Source organism: Nelusetta ayraudi, unplaced genomic scaffold (assembly GCF_046127955.1).
Source record: "Nelusetta ayraudi isolate G7.1 ecotype Tasmania unplaced genomic scaffold, CSIRO-AGI_Nayr_v1 ptg000004l, whole genome shotgun sequence".
In the NCBI taxonomy this organism is placed as follows: domain Eukaryota; kingdom Metazoa; phylum Chordata; class Actinopteri; order Tetraodontiformes; family Monacanthidae; genus Nelusetta; species Nelusetta ayraudi.
In genome coordinates this window covers 8,238,639-8,253,354 of record NW_027466054.1, presented here as the reverse complement: position 1 = coordinate 8,253,354, position 14,716 = coordinate 8,238,639, and the positions used below count along the sequence as shown (strand labels likewise).

Sequence of the window (14,716 nt, the reverse complement as noted above, 5' to 3'; positions counted from 1 at the left end):
ACATCCTCTGGGCCCTTGGATGACATGGAAAGAGCCGTATGGAGACTTGTCATGTCTGTCTTCTCTTTGTTTTTCACTCTTTTTTTTTTCTTTTTAGAGACTTCCAAGGCTTTTATCGGGTGGATTTTGTTTTTCTGCCCAAGACATTTGGAACAGACAGTGGTTTAAGGGCAGTGTTTTTCAAGCTATCCAATGTCAAGGACCCTCAAATTGTTGTGTATTTGGCCTTGGACTCAATATTTGAGTATTTGTTCTTCAAAAATTGTTGTTTTTTTGCAGTTTTTAAGTGTGTATATGTTCTATTTTTACATAGTTTAAACATAATGATAGCTGTAAAACAATTTAATGGCTAAATGTCAATATTTCACACATTGCGCATTTATACCAAAAGCAGCCACATCCTCAGCAGCCTCCATCCTCATCTACTCTGGATGCCATTATTCTGCTTGTCCTGTACATGGCCAAAAAAAAGAGTCCCCATCCCAAAGTCTAGTAAGGCTTACTTTAAACATCCTTCAAATGTACTTCTCGTTACCAAACAAAGTGGACAACAATGTCATATACATAGTGAATATTTGTATGTGGTGATGGCTCAACTCTGTTTTTCTTTTCAATGGATGCAGAATGGGAACTTCCCTGAATCTGTCAAATTGTTGTGTAATTGGCCTTAGTTGCCTTTTAAGTTCTATCATCTCTGCCTCAAACCTGTTAATATTTAACACATGCAGCACACTCACTGGCTTCACAAGTACACACAGTAGTTTCAAAGGTGTCTATACATCTACAACGCAGGACGGCAAGATATTGTTACTGGTCAACCATTTCCTCAGAACCAAAAAAATAAGCTTATAATGGTACACTGAGGAGAATGAATATATAGGATGGAACTGGTACATTTTATATCAACAATTACACTGATGTTGGTCATTGTTTATACAAATGCATAAAATAGTGTTTAAACAGAACTTGACAGTGGATAGAAAAATTATGCTGAATACAGTAGCGTACATGGACTGCATATTGATTTTATATTTGAAGCTGCAGCGCTGTGTAGAATATCCTATTATATATTTGCACATCAGCATTTGCAAGTTTGGCATTATAAACATTATAAAATACAAAAACGTCATAACACTCACAACGTCATAGATAAAATAAAATAAGAATTGAAGCACCATAAGCTGTTTTTAAAAAAATATTATTTATAGACACTGCTGCTATATGATACATGTGCTTACACCATGTTAGGTGGCGTGCCTCTTGAAGGTCATTTCTTCCAGGAGGTTATTAAGTCTTTCCAGGAATATTGTAATGTTTTTAAGTGAGTAGGCTTCACAGGGCGGACAGTCAGTCTGAAATGTCGAAGACACATTTGCAACATTGAAAAAAAAAGAAGAAAAGAGAAATGTTAGTGTGTGTTCTTAAACAGACTGCGAGGCGAATCAGTTGACGAGACTTACGAGGTGTTCCTTTGGCAGCATGTCACTGAAGTCAGTGATGCAGTCTGCATTTTTACCCGTGATGTCTTCCTCGTCGATGACCATCATCAGCTCCAGCATGTAACATCTGAGCGACATGTTTTTACAGTTCTCCTGGAAGAGAGAAACGACGCTTATGCACACAAACATACACACAGTTTCTCCAAATTCATTTTGACAGAGGGTCATCCTGCTTTAGCCGTAGTGAGGATGAGGATCACGTGGGCACACGCATCTGTACTCCGGGGACGACTTGATGCTGTCGACTTTTTAAAGTGGAAATTAAACCTGCTGATATGGACCTTTTTAGAACAGGAAATAAATACTAAAACTGGTGTGACTTGGGCTTTTTCTTGGAAGTGGGAAAATCTTTCTTGTTAATACAGTTTTACAGTAATTGGCACTGACTCCTTGCCAGTTTCCATATGATCACCTAGTACAGGGGTGGGCAAACCTTTTTTTTTTAATTTGGCACAGGGGCTGGACCAGGAGCAGATGGATGGAGTGTTTTGGTGACCCAACTCATAGGAGGAAAAAATATATCTTGGGATATTTAAAAAACTGATTTGCCAGCCTGATTTCTGTCCTCTGTCACATTGTCTTCACACAGAATCAGTAAACATTAACAACACAGTTTTTAAGTTTGAGCCTAAAATAAAAATAACATTATCTTTTAAAGGTCCACTAATGTAAAATTTGGCTTGACTTTCAAGATTTTTAATCGGTAAAAGCTTAACATACTGCCCATAAATACATTTTTTTTTTTAAAAAGAAAGAAAGTATATACTCGTAGGAGGAGATCGTTGTGAACAACACGCACTTTCTCATGTAGGACAACGGTGGCCAGGAGTCCCTGAGGTCGCTGTGGAATACATATTACACTATATTACAAGTAATTTGGTTTCCCTGCCCCTAGAACGGTTCTCATCTATCTAAGAATATGCATATATGTACTTCCTCCTAGTTAGCTGCCATCTTGCGGCGCCATTTTTTAAGGAACACTCTGTGTTGCGGAAATTTTGAAATGAAGAGATCCAACATCCGAACTGGTCTGCGTTGAGTTTATTAGAGCGGATCCGGGCTCCTGCACACACACTCGGATGGTGTCTGTAGGACTGCCAAGAGGAACGGGGTGCAAAGAGTTTTAAACAAAAGTGGTTGACATCACCGATAAGAGGAGAAGGCTAAAACTGACGAATAAGTTGAAGATAATCTTATATCGTGTATTGAAGATAGTCCAATCGAGGTTAAAGGAACTAGGTGTAACATATTGATCGGAGTAAGACATAAGAAGCACATATCCGGCGTGGGAAAGGGAGTCTAAAAAACAGCAGTTGCTCACAATGTCACTTGCAGCAGCATTTTTTCCAATTGCACGCTGTCAGGCGGTCACCTGAAATACTGGGCTTCTTTAAAAATGTTCACACTGGACCTTTTCATGGAGTAAGTAATGGAATACACACTTACTTGAATGTCATTGGGTGACGGGGAGTAGAGCATAGCGTCAGACTTCTGAAAAGGGGTATAAATCATTTTTTTTAAATGTTAAATGTCTTAAAAAAAAAAAAAAACATAAAACTGAGTGCATGTGTGATAAAAAGCCAATGCATCCTCAGGAACATGATAAGAATATGAATGAAAATATTATTTGATGGTACCTTCTCTCACCTCAATGGCATTCCTCAGCCCCGTCAGGCAAGGCTTTAGATCTTCTGTCCGAAGCTCAGAGGCAACGCAAGCATACGCACTCACAAAGCTTCGAGAAAATTGCACAACAGTGTCAGTGAGTTAAAATATGACCGGATTAGTCGTCAATTTTTTTCATTTCTGTCTTTAGTTGTCATGACTTGTAGTGCTTTTTTTGTTCCTTTTTTGTGAATATTGATCTGTGCTAAACATACTGAACTTGAGTAAACAAATCCTGAATAATCCCGGCGTAATTTCCCGGCAAGTCTTAAATGCACTGTGCACCTACCTCAGAAGTAATAAAGGAAGCCAGACCTGGCTTCTGCTGCTTTCTCTGCAATGGCTACAGTTTGGTTGGAACTTGACACCTTTCTAGAAGTAACAGACAGAGGGTAAGTGCTTAGGGTAAGTACTGCTCACAGTATGTCACGCAGAACACTTTTTATCACACAACTGGCCCAGTGAGTATGACAGTATGTTTCAAAACCTAAAACAGAGAAAATAAAAAAAAATCTACTCTCGCTCAAGGTTGACCCAGCGATGACCAAAACAAAATAAAATGTGTTTATCATTGCGTATTGCTGTGTAGGAAATGAACTTTGGTCATGATTGATTTCACTATGAGCATAATATTAGTCTCAAGGTTCACTATTTCTTTTATTGCTGGGAGCGCATTAACAGCCAGGGTAAATTACTACCTGGATCCGCACAAACACAGAGGGCAATTACATAGCCCACGAATCACTGAGCTTCTGACTGACCATTTGGGTCAAACGACTGTCTCATAAAGGACCAAAATAATAAAATTAGTTGTTTTATGGGGTTCATCAACATCGAGAATAGGCTTCTTAACACATGCAATAACCATCTGGAAGTGTGCAGTGTTCAAAGGCCAGGTGAGTACACAGAAATCCAGGCAGCAATGCATTTCTATTCATCATTCTAGTGGCCAAATCAATTATTTACACCTCTGAATTATGTTTGAACTGCCACATAAGCATAACTAAGTCATCTTTTTGAAGCATGTCATGTTTATTTTCATTCCAACTGTTTTTAATTATGTCGACCACAAGTACCTACCACACGTGACACACGGAAAGCATCAGGAGACGTTCCGGACTGTATCGGAGCGGCTCTCCAGTATGCGCATTTTTGTGTCACATGCCTGTCAGTCTTGCCTGCTGGGTTCTGTGTGCCCTTGGCTGGTGCGCAGCTGAGGCACGTTCCCACCTGATTCACACACCTGCTTTCTCTCTGCCATCACTGCTGCATATAAGCCCTGGTCCCACACACACTCGTTGCCAGATTGTCCGCTAACTCTGTTATGACTTTCCAGCGGTTCCTGGTGTGCCCGCTCGATCTCGACCTGTTTCTGACCACGAGCCTGTTTCTCCTGCCCTGCTACTGCCAACCTGGAAAGCCTTGGAAACGAACCATCGATCTCCGCCCCGGACATCCGACCCGCCTTTCGTCCCCGACCAGCCTGCTCCGCCGCCGTCCCGGAGAACTGACCTGCCTTCCGTCCCTGACCACGAGCTTTAGCTTACTGCTGCTAATCGTCGCAAATAAATCCTCCTTCCTTACCCCATTGGTGTTGCACTTGGATTCTTATCTGACACGTTACAGTACAATCTGGCCAACGATGGATCCAGCACACCACCCATCCCCGCTCAGCAGACTGGAAAGGATTGAGGAGCTTCTCCAGCGCCATGAGGCTGTAATGGTCTCCTCTGTTTCCGAGGCTCGGTTAGCCGCAGAGGCTAACGGACAAGCGTCCGCGCCGCTAATAGAGCAGCTGCAGACCTTCACCGTAGTGCTTCTGCCTCCTGCTCCAGTTGCTCCCGTTCCCGTCCTGGATGGTCCAGAACCACGGGTCGGGTCACCTGAACGCAACGACGGTATGCCAGAGACTTGTGGTGCGTTTATTAACTGCTCATTGCTGTTTTCCCTGCAACCGCACACTTTTTCTGCAGAAGCAGCGAAGGTGGCGTTCGCCATAACCCATCTTACCGGCAGAGCGTGCCTGTGGGGCACGGCAGAGTGGGAGCGCCAGACGACCACCTGTTCCACATTTCAGGCTTTCGGAGGAGCTACAGAAGGTTTTTGGACCAGCAGGTATCCGAAGCACGGCGGCCAACACTCTGCTGGCTCTAGGACAGGGCCTGAGACCAGTGGCCGACTTCGCAATCGATTTCTGAACCCTTGCAAACCAGAGTGAGTGGAACCCAGCAGCTTTGGTGGATGCTTTCCTTCACGGCCTGGCGGATTACATAAAGGACGCCTTAGTGGCATACGATTTACCGCTGTCATTGGATGAGGTCATTAAGTTGGCCGTCCGGTTAGATCTTCGGGTGCAGGCCCAACGACGGGAGCGACGCCAAGGGGCGCTCACTGCCGGCCGGGAGGAGGCGCGGCCGCCACTTCCAACTTCTGGAGAAGTGGAACCCAAACCAATGTAGCTGGAACGCACAACCCTCTCTCCTGAGGAGCGGAGACGACGTCGCCGGGGAGTCTGTGCATCTACAGCGGGGGAAAGGGTCATTTCGTGGCGTCATGTCCGGTAAAAGATGAGACTCGCCCATAACTGGGGAGGTACGGGTGAGTCCTATGTCCTTACCTCCCCACCCTGCACGATCTTCCCTCCGGGCCCGGTTGCTCCTGCCAGGGGGTGCCCACGAACTGGCAGCCCTGGTGGACTCGGGGGGGGGGGGGGGGGGGGGGCGGATGCTAACATTATCAGTGGTGAGTTGGTTCGTCAACTGGGTCTCCGTCAAGAGCCTCTGTCTAGTCCTGCTCCCGCTACGGCTCTCGATGGTCACTCCCTGGGCACCATCACTCATCAGACTGCTCCGGTACCCATGCTCCTGTCTGGTAACCATCATGAGGTGATTCGATTCCACATCATTGATCATCCTGATATCCCGTTGATCTTAGGTTTTCCCTGGTTGCAGCTCCATAACCCACATATCGACTGGAGGGGTCGTGTTGGAGTGGGGAGGGGCCTGTCATTCCTCCTGTCTGCGTCATGCCTCTCCTTTTCTTCAGGAATCCTCTCCAACCCCTGAGAAACTTGATATATCTGGGGTTCCAACATTATATCACGACTTGGCGCAGGTGTTCAGTAAGACCAAGGCCACTGTTCTGCCTCCTCACCGACCTTACGACTGCGCCATAGACCTATTGCCAGGAACAGCTCCGCCTAAGGGCCGTCTGTATTCCCTTTCCGAACCCGAGCGTGAGGCCATGGAGACGTACATCAACAACTCTCTGGCTGCATGAACCATCTGTCCGTCATCGTCTCCAGCCGGAGCCGGCTTCTTCTTTATGGCGAAGAAGGACAAGTCCCTCCGGCCATGCATCGACTACAGAGGTCTCAACGATATCACGGTAAAGAACCGATATCCTCTTCCCCTGATCTCCTCGGCTTTTAAACTCCTGCAGGGGGCGACTGTCTTCAGCAAACTCGACCTACGGAACGCCTACCATCTGGTCCGTATCCGGGAGGGGGACGAGTGGAAAACTGCCTTCAATACCCCGGCTGGACACCATGAGTATCTGGTCATGCCGTTCGGGCTCACCAACGCTCCAGCGGTGTTCCAGGCTTTGGTGAACGACGTGCTCCGACATGCTGAACACTTCCGTTTTTGTCTACTTGGATGACATTTCGATTTTTTTCTAAAAAACCAGCGGGACCACGTGCAGCATGTGAGGGCGGTGTTTTGACATCTCCTGGAAAACTCATTGTTCGTCAAGGCGGGAAAAATGTGAGTTCCACGCAGAATCAGTGCCTTTTTTGGGTTGCATCATCCCCCAGGACAGCATCCAGATGGATCCGGCCAAGGTCACAGCTGTGATAACAGGAAGCAGCTTCCTGGGGTTTGCAAACTTCTACAGAAGCACGCTGTCCACGCTGAAGCACGAGTAACCCGACCTCGCTACGGTTTCTGACCACGAGCCTGTTTCTCCTGCCCTGCTACTGCCAACCTGGAAAGCCTTGGAAACGAACCATCGATCTCCGCCCCGGACATCCGACCCGCCTTTCGTCCCCGACCAGCCTGCTCCGCCTCCGTCCCGGAGAACTGACCTGCCTTCCGTCCCTGACCACGAGCTTTAGCTTACTGCTGCTAATCGTCGCAAATAAATCCTCCTTCCTTACCCCATTGGTGTTGCACTTGGATTCTTATCTGACACATTGCATTTTGTGCCTATGTGGCGTTGCCAAACCAACAAATGACAGCAAAGGAGACAATGCTTTCAATAAAACATTTGAAGCACTTTGCTGCTGACATGAAATGCCAACACTTTCTTAAGTTGGAACATTTTCTGTTGAGACTTGGTGCATATTTGGTCTGTCCAAATGTCCCACTTCAGCTTATTGTCAAGAACCACACCGAGATATTTATATTGGGTGACCTGTTGTATTGGCTCTCCATTTATCAAAGTGACAGAGTTGGGGCATACCACTGTTCTGAAATCAATACACATTTCTCTTGTTTTAACCCGGTTCAGGAGAAGGTTTGACTTTTCAAACCAGTTGATAAAATAATCTAGCACAGGGCCATGCTCCTCCTCCTCAAATAAAAGACTGACCAATGTAGTACCCTCTGCATACTTCATAAAAAAAACTATTTGGGAATGTGCAAGTCCAAGTTGTGTACAAAATAAATAAGAGGAGATAAAACATAACCCTGAGGAGAGCCAGTGAAAATGGTCATTTTATCAGAGAGGGCTGCTCCTGCTCTGACCTGCTGGATTCTGCCACTAAGAAAATCAACAATCCAGGCAATAAGACCAGGTTCAAGAGAAAATTCAGAAGATAAAATATTTACAAAAATACCTGGCTTGATAGTATTAAAAGCAGATGAAAAATCTGCAAATAAAATCTTACCATGGGCCTTAGGTTTTTCAAGGTGACTGAGGAGAAGATTTAGGAAAGTGGCAATGGCCTCCTCTACCCCTCTGGATTCTTGGAAAGCAAATTGCAAGGGATCTCAAAGATGTTGTGTTTTAGCTATGATGTATTTCTTTACAAGACGCTCAAAACATTTCATTACAAGCAAAGTCAAGGCTATTGGACAAAAGTCACTAAGCTGGCTAGGGTTTGGAGGCTTTGGCACAGGAGCAATAACCGCACTTTTCCATATAGTAGGAACAGTTTTATGGACAGAGGATTTAAAAAATCTCGGTGAACATGGGGGCTAATTGCTCTGCACAATTTTTAAAACATTTCCGCAAACATTGTCTGGCCCAGGGCTTTTCCGCACATTACAGCCTCTAAAGAGCTGAATGACTTGAGATTCCTTAAGTTCGATGTTTGGAGGAGGGGAGAAAGAAAAGGGTGACACAGAGGAGGCCTCCCCCACTCCCATTAAAGGCAGTGGGGAGTTAACCCCTACCTTTGTGAGTTATACTTGTCATCTTTTTAACTCCCTGCCAGGCTTCTCTGGAATTTCTGGAAGTTACATTTGTGTTTATTCAGCACCAGCTGTCTTTTGATTTGTCTTTGTAGCTCCCTACCTACATGGTCATCTTGATTCCTGTGAGCTTTCCTTTTTTTGTAAAATTATTTTCTTTAGTTCTCTGGACAACCAAGGCTTATCATTAGAGTGGACTTTAAATGTTTTGGAGGGTAACACGGAGTCCACACAGAAATTGATATAGTCAGTTACTGTCACTACCTTATCATTGATGTCAGGGCGGTCAAAAACTTCCCACATAGTACAATCAAAGCCACCCTGCAGTGTCGTAATACCTTAATTTTCCCACACTTTGACAGTGCTTACTTGAGGCTTTTCCCTCTCAAGCAGCCTCGCGTTGATTGGTAGCTTTGCAGGCAGGGGAGGGTTGTTCTTGAGCCCTTGACAGATGCCAATTTTACATCCGCGCTTCCGCTTCGTCCATGATATATTACTGTTTGAGGTTATTTTCAAATAACCTGAAATCGATTCGGTGACAGCAGACGCATTTGCTGAAACGTGGTTGCGCAACAGCAGAAGAGTCTCTCTGCTGTAGCTGATTTCACGGGTTGCGTCGCCAGCAGCGTTGTTAACCCTTTAGGCTCCATGGTCGCAAAATTGCGAGAAGCGTCATTGCTGAATTAAACAGGCCATAGCGGCAAATATGGTGCCTGAAAGTAGTTACTACTTTACACCAGGAGATGGCAGACACCTGTGGCTTCAATCTGAGCAACATTTGTGGGGGTGTTTATACTCAGATTTCAGAGTATAAATAGAGAGAAAGCCTCAGTCAAGGAGACAAGGAAGTGGTTGTAGTGGGAGCGGAGAGAGAGAGAGAGAGAGAGAGAGAGAGAATTTTACCGAGAATACATTGCCGAGACGAGAGGTTTGTTCGTTGACGAAGTGCTTCGTCAAATAATGTCTGACTCAAATAACGAAGAGGAATATTCGCACTCTGACGATGATGTTCAGTCGTCCAGTGATGAGAGCGAGTCTGACTCGCCACAACAGGCACCAAGCAGCACACGCTTCTACTCAGCGTGGCCGGGGTGGGAGTAAACGACGAATGAGGATGAGGGGACGTGGTGGGGGAAGCAGGAGTGCTCAAAACACCGCTAATGGTGACGGAGGGCGCGGGGAATTAGTGATCAACGTGGTAAAAGCTGTGGGAGGAAACGCCCAGCCAGTGCCGGTGAAGGCAGCAGGGATGTTCGCGGTCACCCTGTAAATTACAGTGATGATGGCTGAGTCTGTTTGAGATATGTGGAAAATTATCAAAAGTGGATAAAACATTCTGATGAGCCTCGGGGTATTGTGGAGACAGGGATCTGACATACAGACCCCTGACATCTGACATAATACAGAAACAAACAAACAAAAATTTACTCCTTTCACAAAGTTTTTTCTCAATTACAGTATGGCTTTATCTCTAACAAATTTGAAATCTTGATATCAAAATTGAATATTTTCTTGAAAGAATTCTGGCGCTTAAAGGGTAAAGCCCTTGCGTGAAATACATATTGAAAAAGTCCCATAAACGAGCAGATCATCCCCCATAAAGCAAGACCCGTGATTCTGCCCCAACCGTAAAGCCGCGCATTTAGCCCCTGCTCCGCTAGCCAAAAAACGTCATGAAGTCCCGCTACTAATCTGCATTTGGTGGCAGGGGAGCAGGCTCACAGAGCCGCGCTGAAGCGTGACATAACGCGTCAAACAACCCGGCCAGCGACCCGGGTAATAATCGGCACCGATCGCCACTGCACTGATCGGCTTGCGATGGAATTGGGACACCCAGCGACATCACCACATGTTTTTTTACCTGCAGCACGGGATGACGGAGAGCGTTAAGGTGCTTACACACTGCACGCGTTTTTGACGCGGCCCGACGCGCGGTATGGCGCAAGTAGGCGCAAGTAGGCGCCGACCTGGCGTCAACGCCCTGTGACACCTTGGCGCATCCAATAGGAGAGCAGCCGGTTCTGAAAAAAGTGGCCCGATGCAGAGCAGGGCGCCAGTTCTCGATAGAGCAGTAGTGAGGAAAAACGAAAGAAAACCTTGTCTCGCAGTGTCCCGAGTGTAACATTTGATATGACACCGAGTTCTGGGACTCAAGACTAGCTTAAAAATATGTATCGGGTTGGCGACTCTGCTTGGTTTCGGCGCACTGACGTTCTCGTTACCTCCGGTGCTCCTACTAGGTGCTACGTGTTTTGCATTCAGGTGGCACCGGAGGCTTGAATAACTGCGGTGGAATGAAATCTCGTTGTCCCACCGTATGCACACAACATCCTCCCGTTTGCTACTCAGTCCGTCGCTATCAATTTTGCCGAAAACCCGTGCAAAGTAGTTCCGTGTTGTCTAGACTCCAGATGAGTATAAAATAAAATGCGAATCAACGCGATAATGTCCCGACCCGAATATATATGAACTTTATGTTCATATATTGTCAGGCACAGTTCGATGTAGAGAAGTTTTAACACATATTTAACAACTGGTGCCGTGCTGTGCATCTGGGCACTTTCTCCCCCGCAGCCGGCTGCTCTCCTATTGGCCGCGCCTAGATGTCGTCACAGTGCCTTGACGCTCGATTTAAAAATGTTTTAAATCGAGCGTCAAGGCTTGACGCCTTGATGCTCGATTTAAAAAAAATTAAATCGAGCGTCAAGGCGTCAAACGCCACCCTTGCGCGATGCTCTGCTCTCTGCGCGGCGTTGCGCTCTTGCGCCGACGTCGCACATACACAATGAATGGCTGCGCTGATGCCACCCTGCGCTTGAGCGTTCAGTGTGTAGGCACCTTATGAGCCTTTAAATAATATCGCGCCAATCGCGGCGTATATCAAGTACTGATGCAAAAGTTTTCTAACACGTCCCATCAGCAGGGGCGGCGCTTGCGGACAGGCAAGCCAGGCAGTTGCTTGGGGCCCCGGCCACTAGGGGGGGGGCCCTAGGGCTGCCAAAATGTACATCACAGCAACGACAACACTGCGCTATTTGCAATGACATGACACCGCAGCAGCAGCAGACCCCCCTTGTAGGACCCCGCCCCGTCTGCCTTCAGCCTGCATCTGAACACATACCGCGAGACAAGCGATACTGGTCACGTCACACTTTTGGTTACAGTTTCAAAACTTGCTTCTGCAGACAACATGAAGAAGAGTTATGGTGGGAAATAGCGCCTAAGTCCCGCGGACCCGCGGAAGTATCTTCGCGACTCTGTCTCTCCATGCGATGCAGGCAAACTGCCTTCACGATCGACCGGTAGATCGCGTAATTTATGACTGCCTCACGCGGGCTGGGCCGGCCGTACTTTGCCCAGGTCTGCTGTAGGGGCTAACACAGCTAACTAAGGTATCAATTAAGCCATGATGAATCCTATGAAGGCAGGCAGACTGACAGTCAAAGAGTAATAATAATAGCCTAATGATAATAATCCTAATAAATTGCTTGAATGAAAAGCTATACATTTTTTATTTCATCTGACAATATTTATTTCCACCATTTTATTTCCACCATTTAAATGTTTTATATTGTATATTGTGGCATTTTTTTTCTTTTGATTTGACCTGAACTATTCTATTTACTCAGGTTAGCATTTTTTGATATTTAACTTAACTTGGGCCACATACAGTCAAACAGCCATTCACACTCACATGCACACCTACGGACAATTTAGAATGTTCAATTGACCTCACATGCATGTTTTCCAAAAAACGTGGGACTGTGGGCCCACAGTCCCATTTGAGAAATATGAGAAATTTCAGACTCACTTATTTCTGGGAAATTTGATAAATTTATCTCAAATGTCCCGGAAATTGTGCGTTTAGTTGTGTAAAAATCTATTTTTTCGGCGTGCACTGGTAAGGTGGGGCCCCAAGGCAACTTCTTGCTTGGAGCCCCAAGAGACCCTAGCACCGCCTCTGCCCATCAGCGCTCGATAATTGTTCATTGTTTACTGGCTTGTTCGCTCGCGGCTCGCGGCTCGCGCCGCTTCTAGTCTGGCGTGAACGACACCATCCGCGGAACGATTCTACAGCCAAAAGTGCCCAACAATAAAGAACACTCGACACCGCCGGACTCCTGAATTCTGTCTCACTTCATCTACGCGATCTCGGCGCGCCGACGTCAGCAGACACGCGGCGGTGAAAGCGGAGGGGGTGCAGCTTGCCGGCGGGGTTGACACCCCGCTGGTTTTAGTCCGTAGAGAAGGAACTAAACGCCCATCGATTGCGCGACGTCCCTCGTTCAGAAAAACATAGTGACAACGCTCTAATGTTAGTAGAGAAGAAAGCCTCTTCTCTACTCTTCTATAATTGTTTTGTTTTTTATATTTATTTAATCGTAAAGACCTGCTCCCCTATTTGGGTCAGTGATTATATAATTTCCCTTTGATTGACTAATTGTAGAAGTTTTTTTAGGGATTTTAACAACGCAAAGAAATGCTCTTTGCTCGTAGATGCTCTTTGAAAGACGGTAAGTCGAGCAGAAACGGATTGACCCTAAACGGACGAAGACCTTTGAACTTTCTGCCAGTGAACGGGCAGAAAAAGTGAAAGTGAAACTAAACCAAAAACAACCGTGGCCATATTTTTTATTTTTTTATTTTTTTATTTTTTTTGCAAATCACCACAATTATGTACCTAATTAAACATACCGCGGATCACGTGGCCAACCTGACAGGCGCACCACTGGCTGTTTCGCGCAGTTCTTGCTTCCCGAGGGTGAATTTAGAACGCACTGCGCTCATAGAGTAGAGAAGGGAGAAAGAACACCTCCGGGAAGTGTAAGGAAGGAGAAGCAGCTCACCGCTCGAAGGTCTCCGGTGGGTTGGGTGACGTTCGCCGGGGCCGCCGTCATGAAGTCTACTGTCTGTAGGGCAACAGGTCCGTATCACATTTTGCATGTCATGAACGGAACTGGAGCCCTTTGGTGTCATTAATTCCGAGTTGCCGAGTTCAAGAAGCCCTGCGTTCGCGTTGCGATGCAACAATCAACGACGCAGGTCCTTATATGTGTGCGCGTAATGCTTGAGGCCAAGTCCACTCCTCCTCTGCGCAAGGCGTTACTTTATTACTCAGCAGAAGCGCCGCCGTATCGAGGGGAACTATCAGATCGACACGCGAGTGATCACGAGCGCGCGCGCGGACACACACTCTGTCTGTCATACACAAACACATCTCAAAAATTTGCATTTTGCACTGCTAGATATATAGAAGGTTCTAAGTAGTAGAAGAAGAAGAAACGGGAGCAAGAGAGCAAAAATTTGGAGCAGGCAGTTTATGGAAAACAACAAGTTACTTGCTTATGCAGCTCAACAATCCTACCATGTTCAAAGACAGTGAGCTTTCTTGCCTTTGCCATCTAGAGATCTTGATGAGAGCGATTACCTGACAGAAAATGACATGGAATACAATTTTTTGCACAGATTTGGGATTTTAAATGCTGTGGTCTTGAACTTTTTATCAGCTGATGAACAGCCTATTTCAGTCAAATTGTTGTTTATGTATACTGTATATGTATATACGTGTGTGTGTGTGTGTGTGTGTCATTGGATATGTAAAAAAACATGCTTTAATGTAAAATGAAACAAACAAATACAACAAAATATGTGTCGTTGAAGCCCCAACATATTTATTTCTTTATTGAAATGACTCTTAAAACACTGGGGAAAAAATGGATTAAATACACCTTTTATGACTTACTTACCATTATATTGTATATAATTTCTTCAGGTTCGGCGGACGGGATTAGAAAGGCTAACGGCATGGTGAACTAGCAGAACACAACTTGTCCGCCACTTGAGCAGTTTGGAGTTGTTGGATTGTGTTTGTTTGATGAGTTTAGAGCAGGGGTGCCCATTACGTCGATCGCGAAGGCAGTTTGGGTCGATCGCATGGAGAGAGAGAGGGAGAAAGAGAGAAGGGGGGGGGGGGGGGGAATCTGGTTGATTTTCGTCGTAATGTACGATGTGCTGGATTTTGTTTTTATATGTGTGACACGTAAATGTGACGTATCGGCTTCGGCACTGTTCAGATCAAATAAAGTAGACATAAAGCCGATTTCATTTTAAATCTGAAACTATAATGAACACAATCAA

At 45.7% G+C, this 14,716-nt stretch overlaps 1 protein-coding gene across 2 annotated transcripts; it reads right to left on the bottom strand.

Annotated features, from left to right (window-relative positions):
* Nucleotides 1-632: 632 nt before the first annotated feature.
* On the bottom strand, nucleotides 633-13,750 carry il15 (interleukin 15). 2 transcript variants are annotated; one of them, XM_076032749.1, is made up of 6 exons: nucleotides 13,426-13,739; nucleotides 3,454-3,536; nucleotides 3,147-3,234; nucleotides 2,946-2,990; nucleotides 1,461-1,592; nucleotides 633-1,352 (listed from the first exon to the last, which is right to left on the bottom strand). In XM_076032749.1, exons 1-6 carry the CDS (start codon nucleotides 13,474-13,476, stop codon nucleotides 1,245-1,247), a joined length of 507 nt encoding a protein of 168 aa, XP_075888864.1. In that variant the 5' UTR covers nucleotides 13,477-13,739; the 3' UTR covers nucleotides 633-1,244. The 2 variants fall into 2 exon arrangements, with proteins under 2 accessions (XP_075888864.1, XP_075888868.1); XM_076032753.1 differs by lacking the exons at nucleotides 633-1,352; nucleotides 1,461-1,592 and adding an exon at nucleotides 1,673-2,593 and having other exon boundaries at nucleotides 13,426-13,750.
* Between the last annotated feature and the right edge of the window lie 966 nt (nucleotides 13,751-14,716).

Excerpts from the sequence above, each read along its gene's own strand:
- il15 (XM_076032749.1), bottom strand. The coding sequence starts at position 13,476 with ATGACGGCGGCCCCGGCGAACGTCACCCAACCCACCGGAGACCTTCGA. Across the intron at positions 1,593-2,945 it reads CGTCACCCAATGACATTCAA|GAGAACTGTAAAAACATGTC; the intron begins GTAAGTGTGTAT and ends TCTCTCTTCCAG. Across the intron at positions 1,353-1,460 it reads TGCTGCCAAAGGAACACCTC|ACTGACTGTCCGCCCTGTGA; the intron begins GTAAGTCTCGTC and ends TCGACATTTCAG.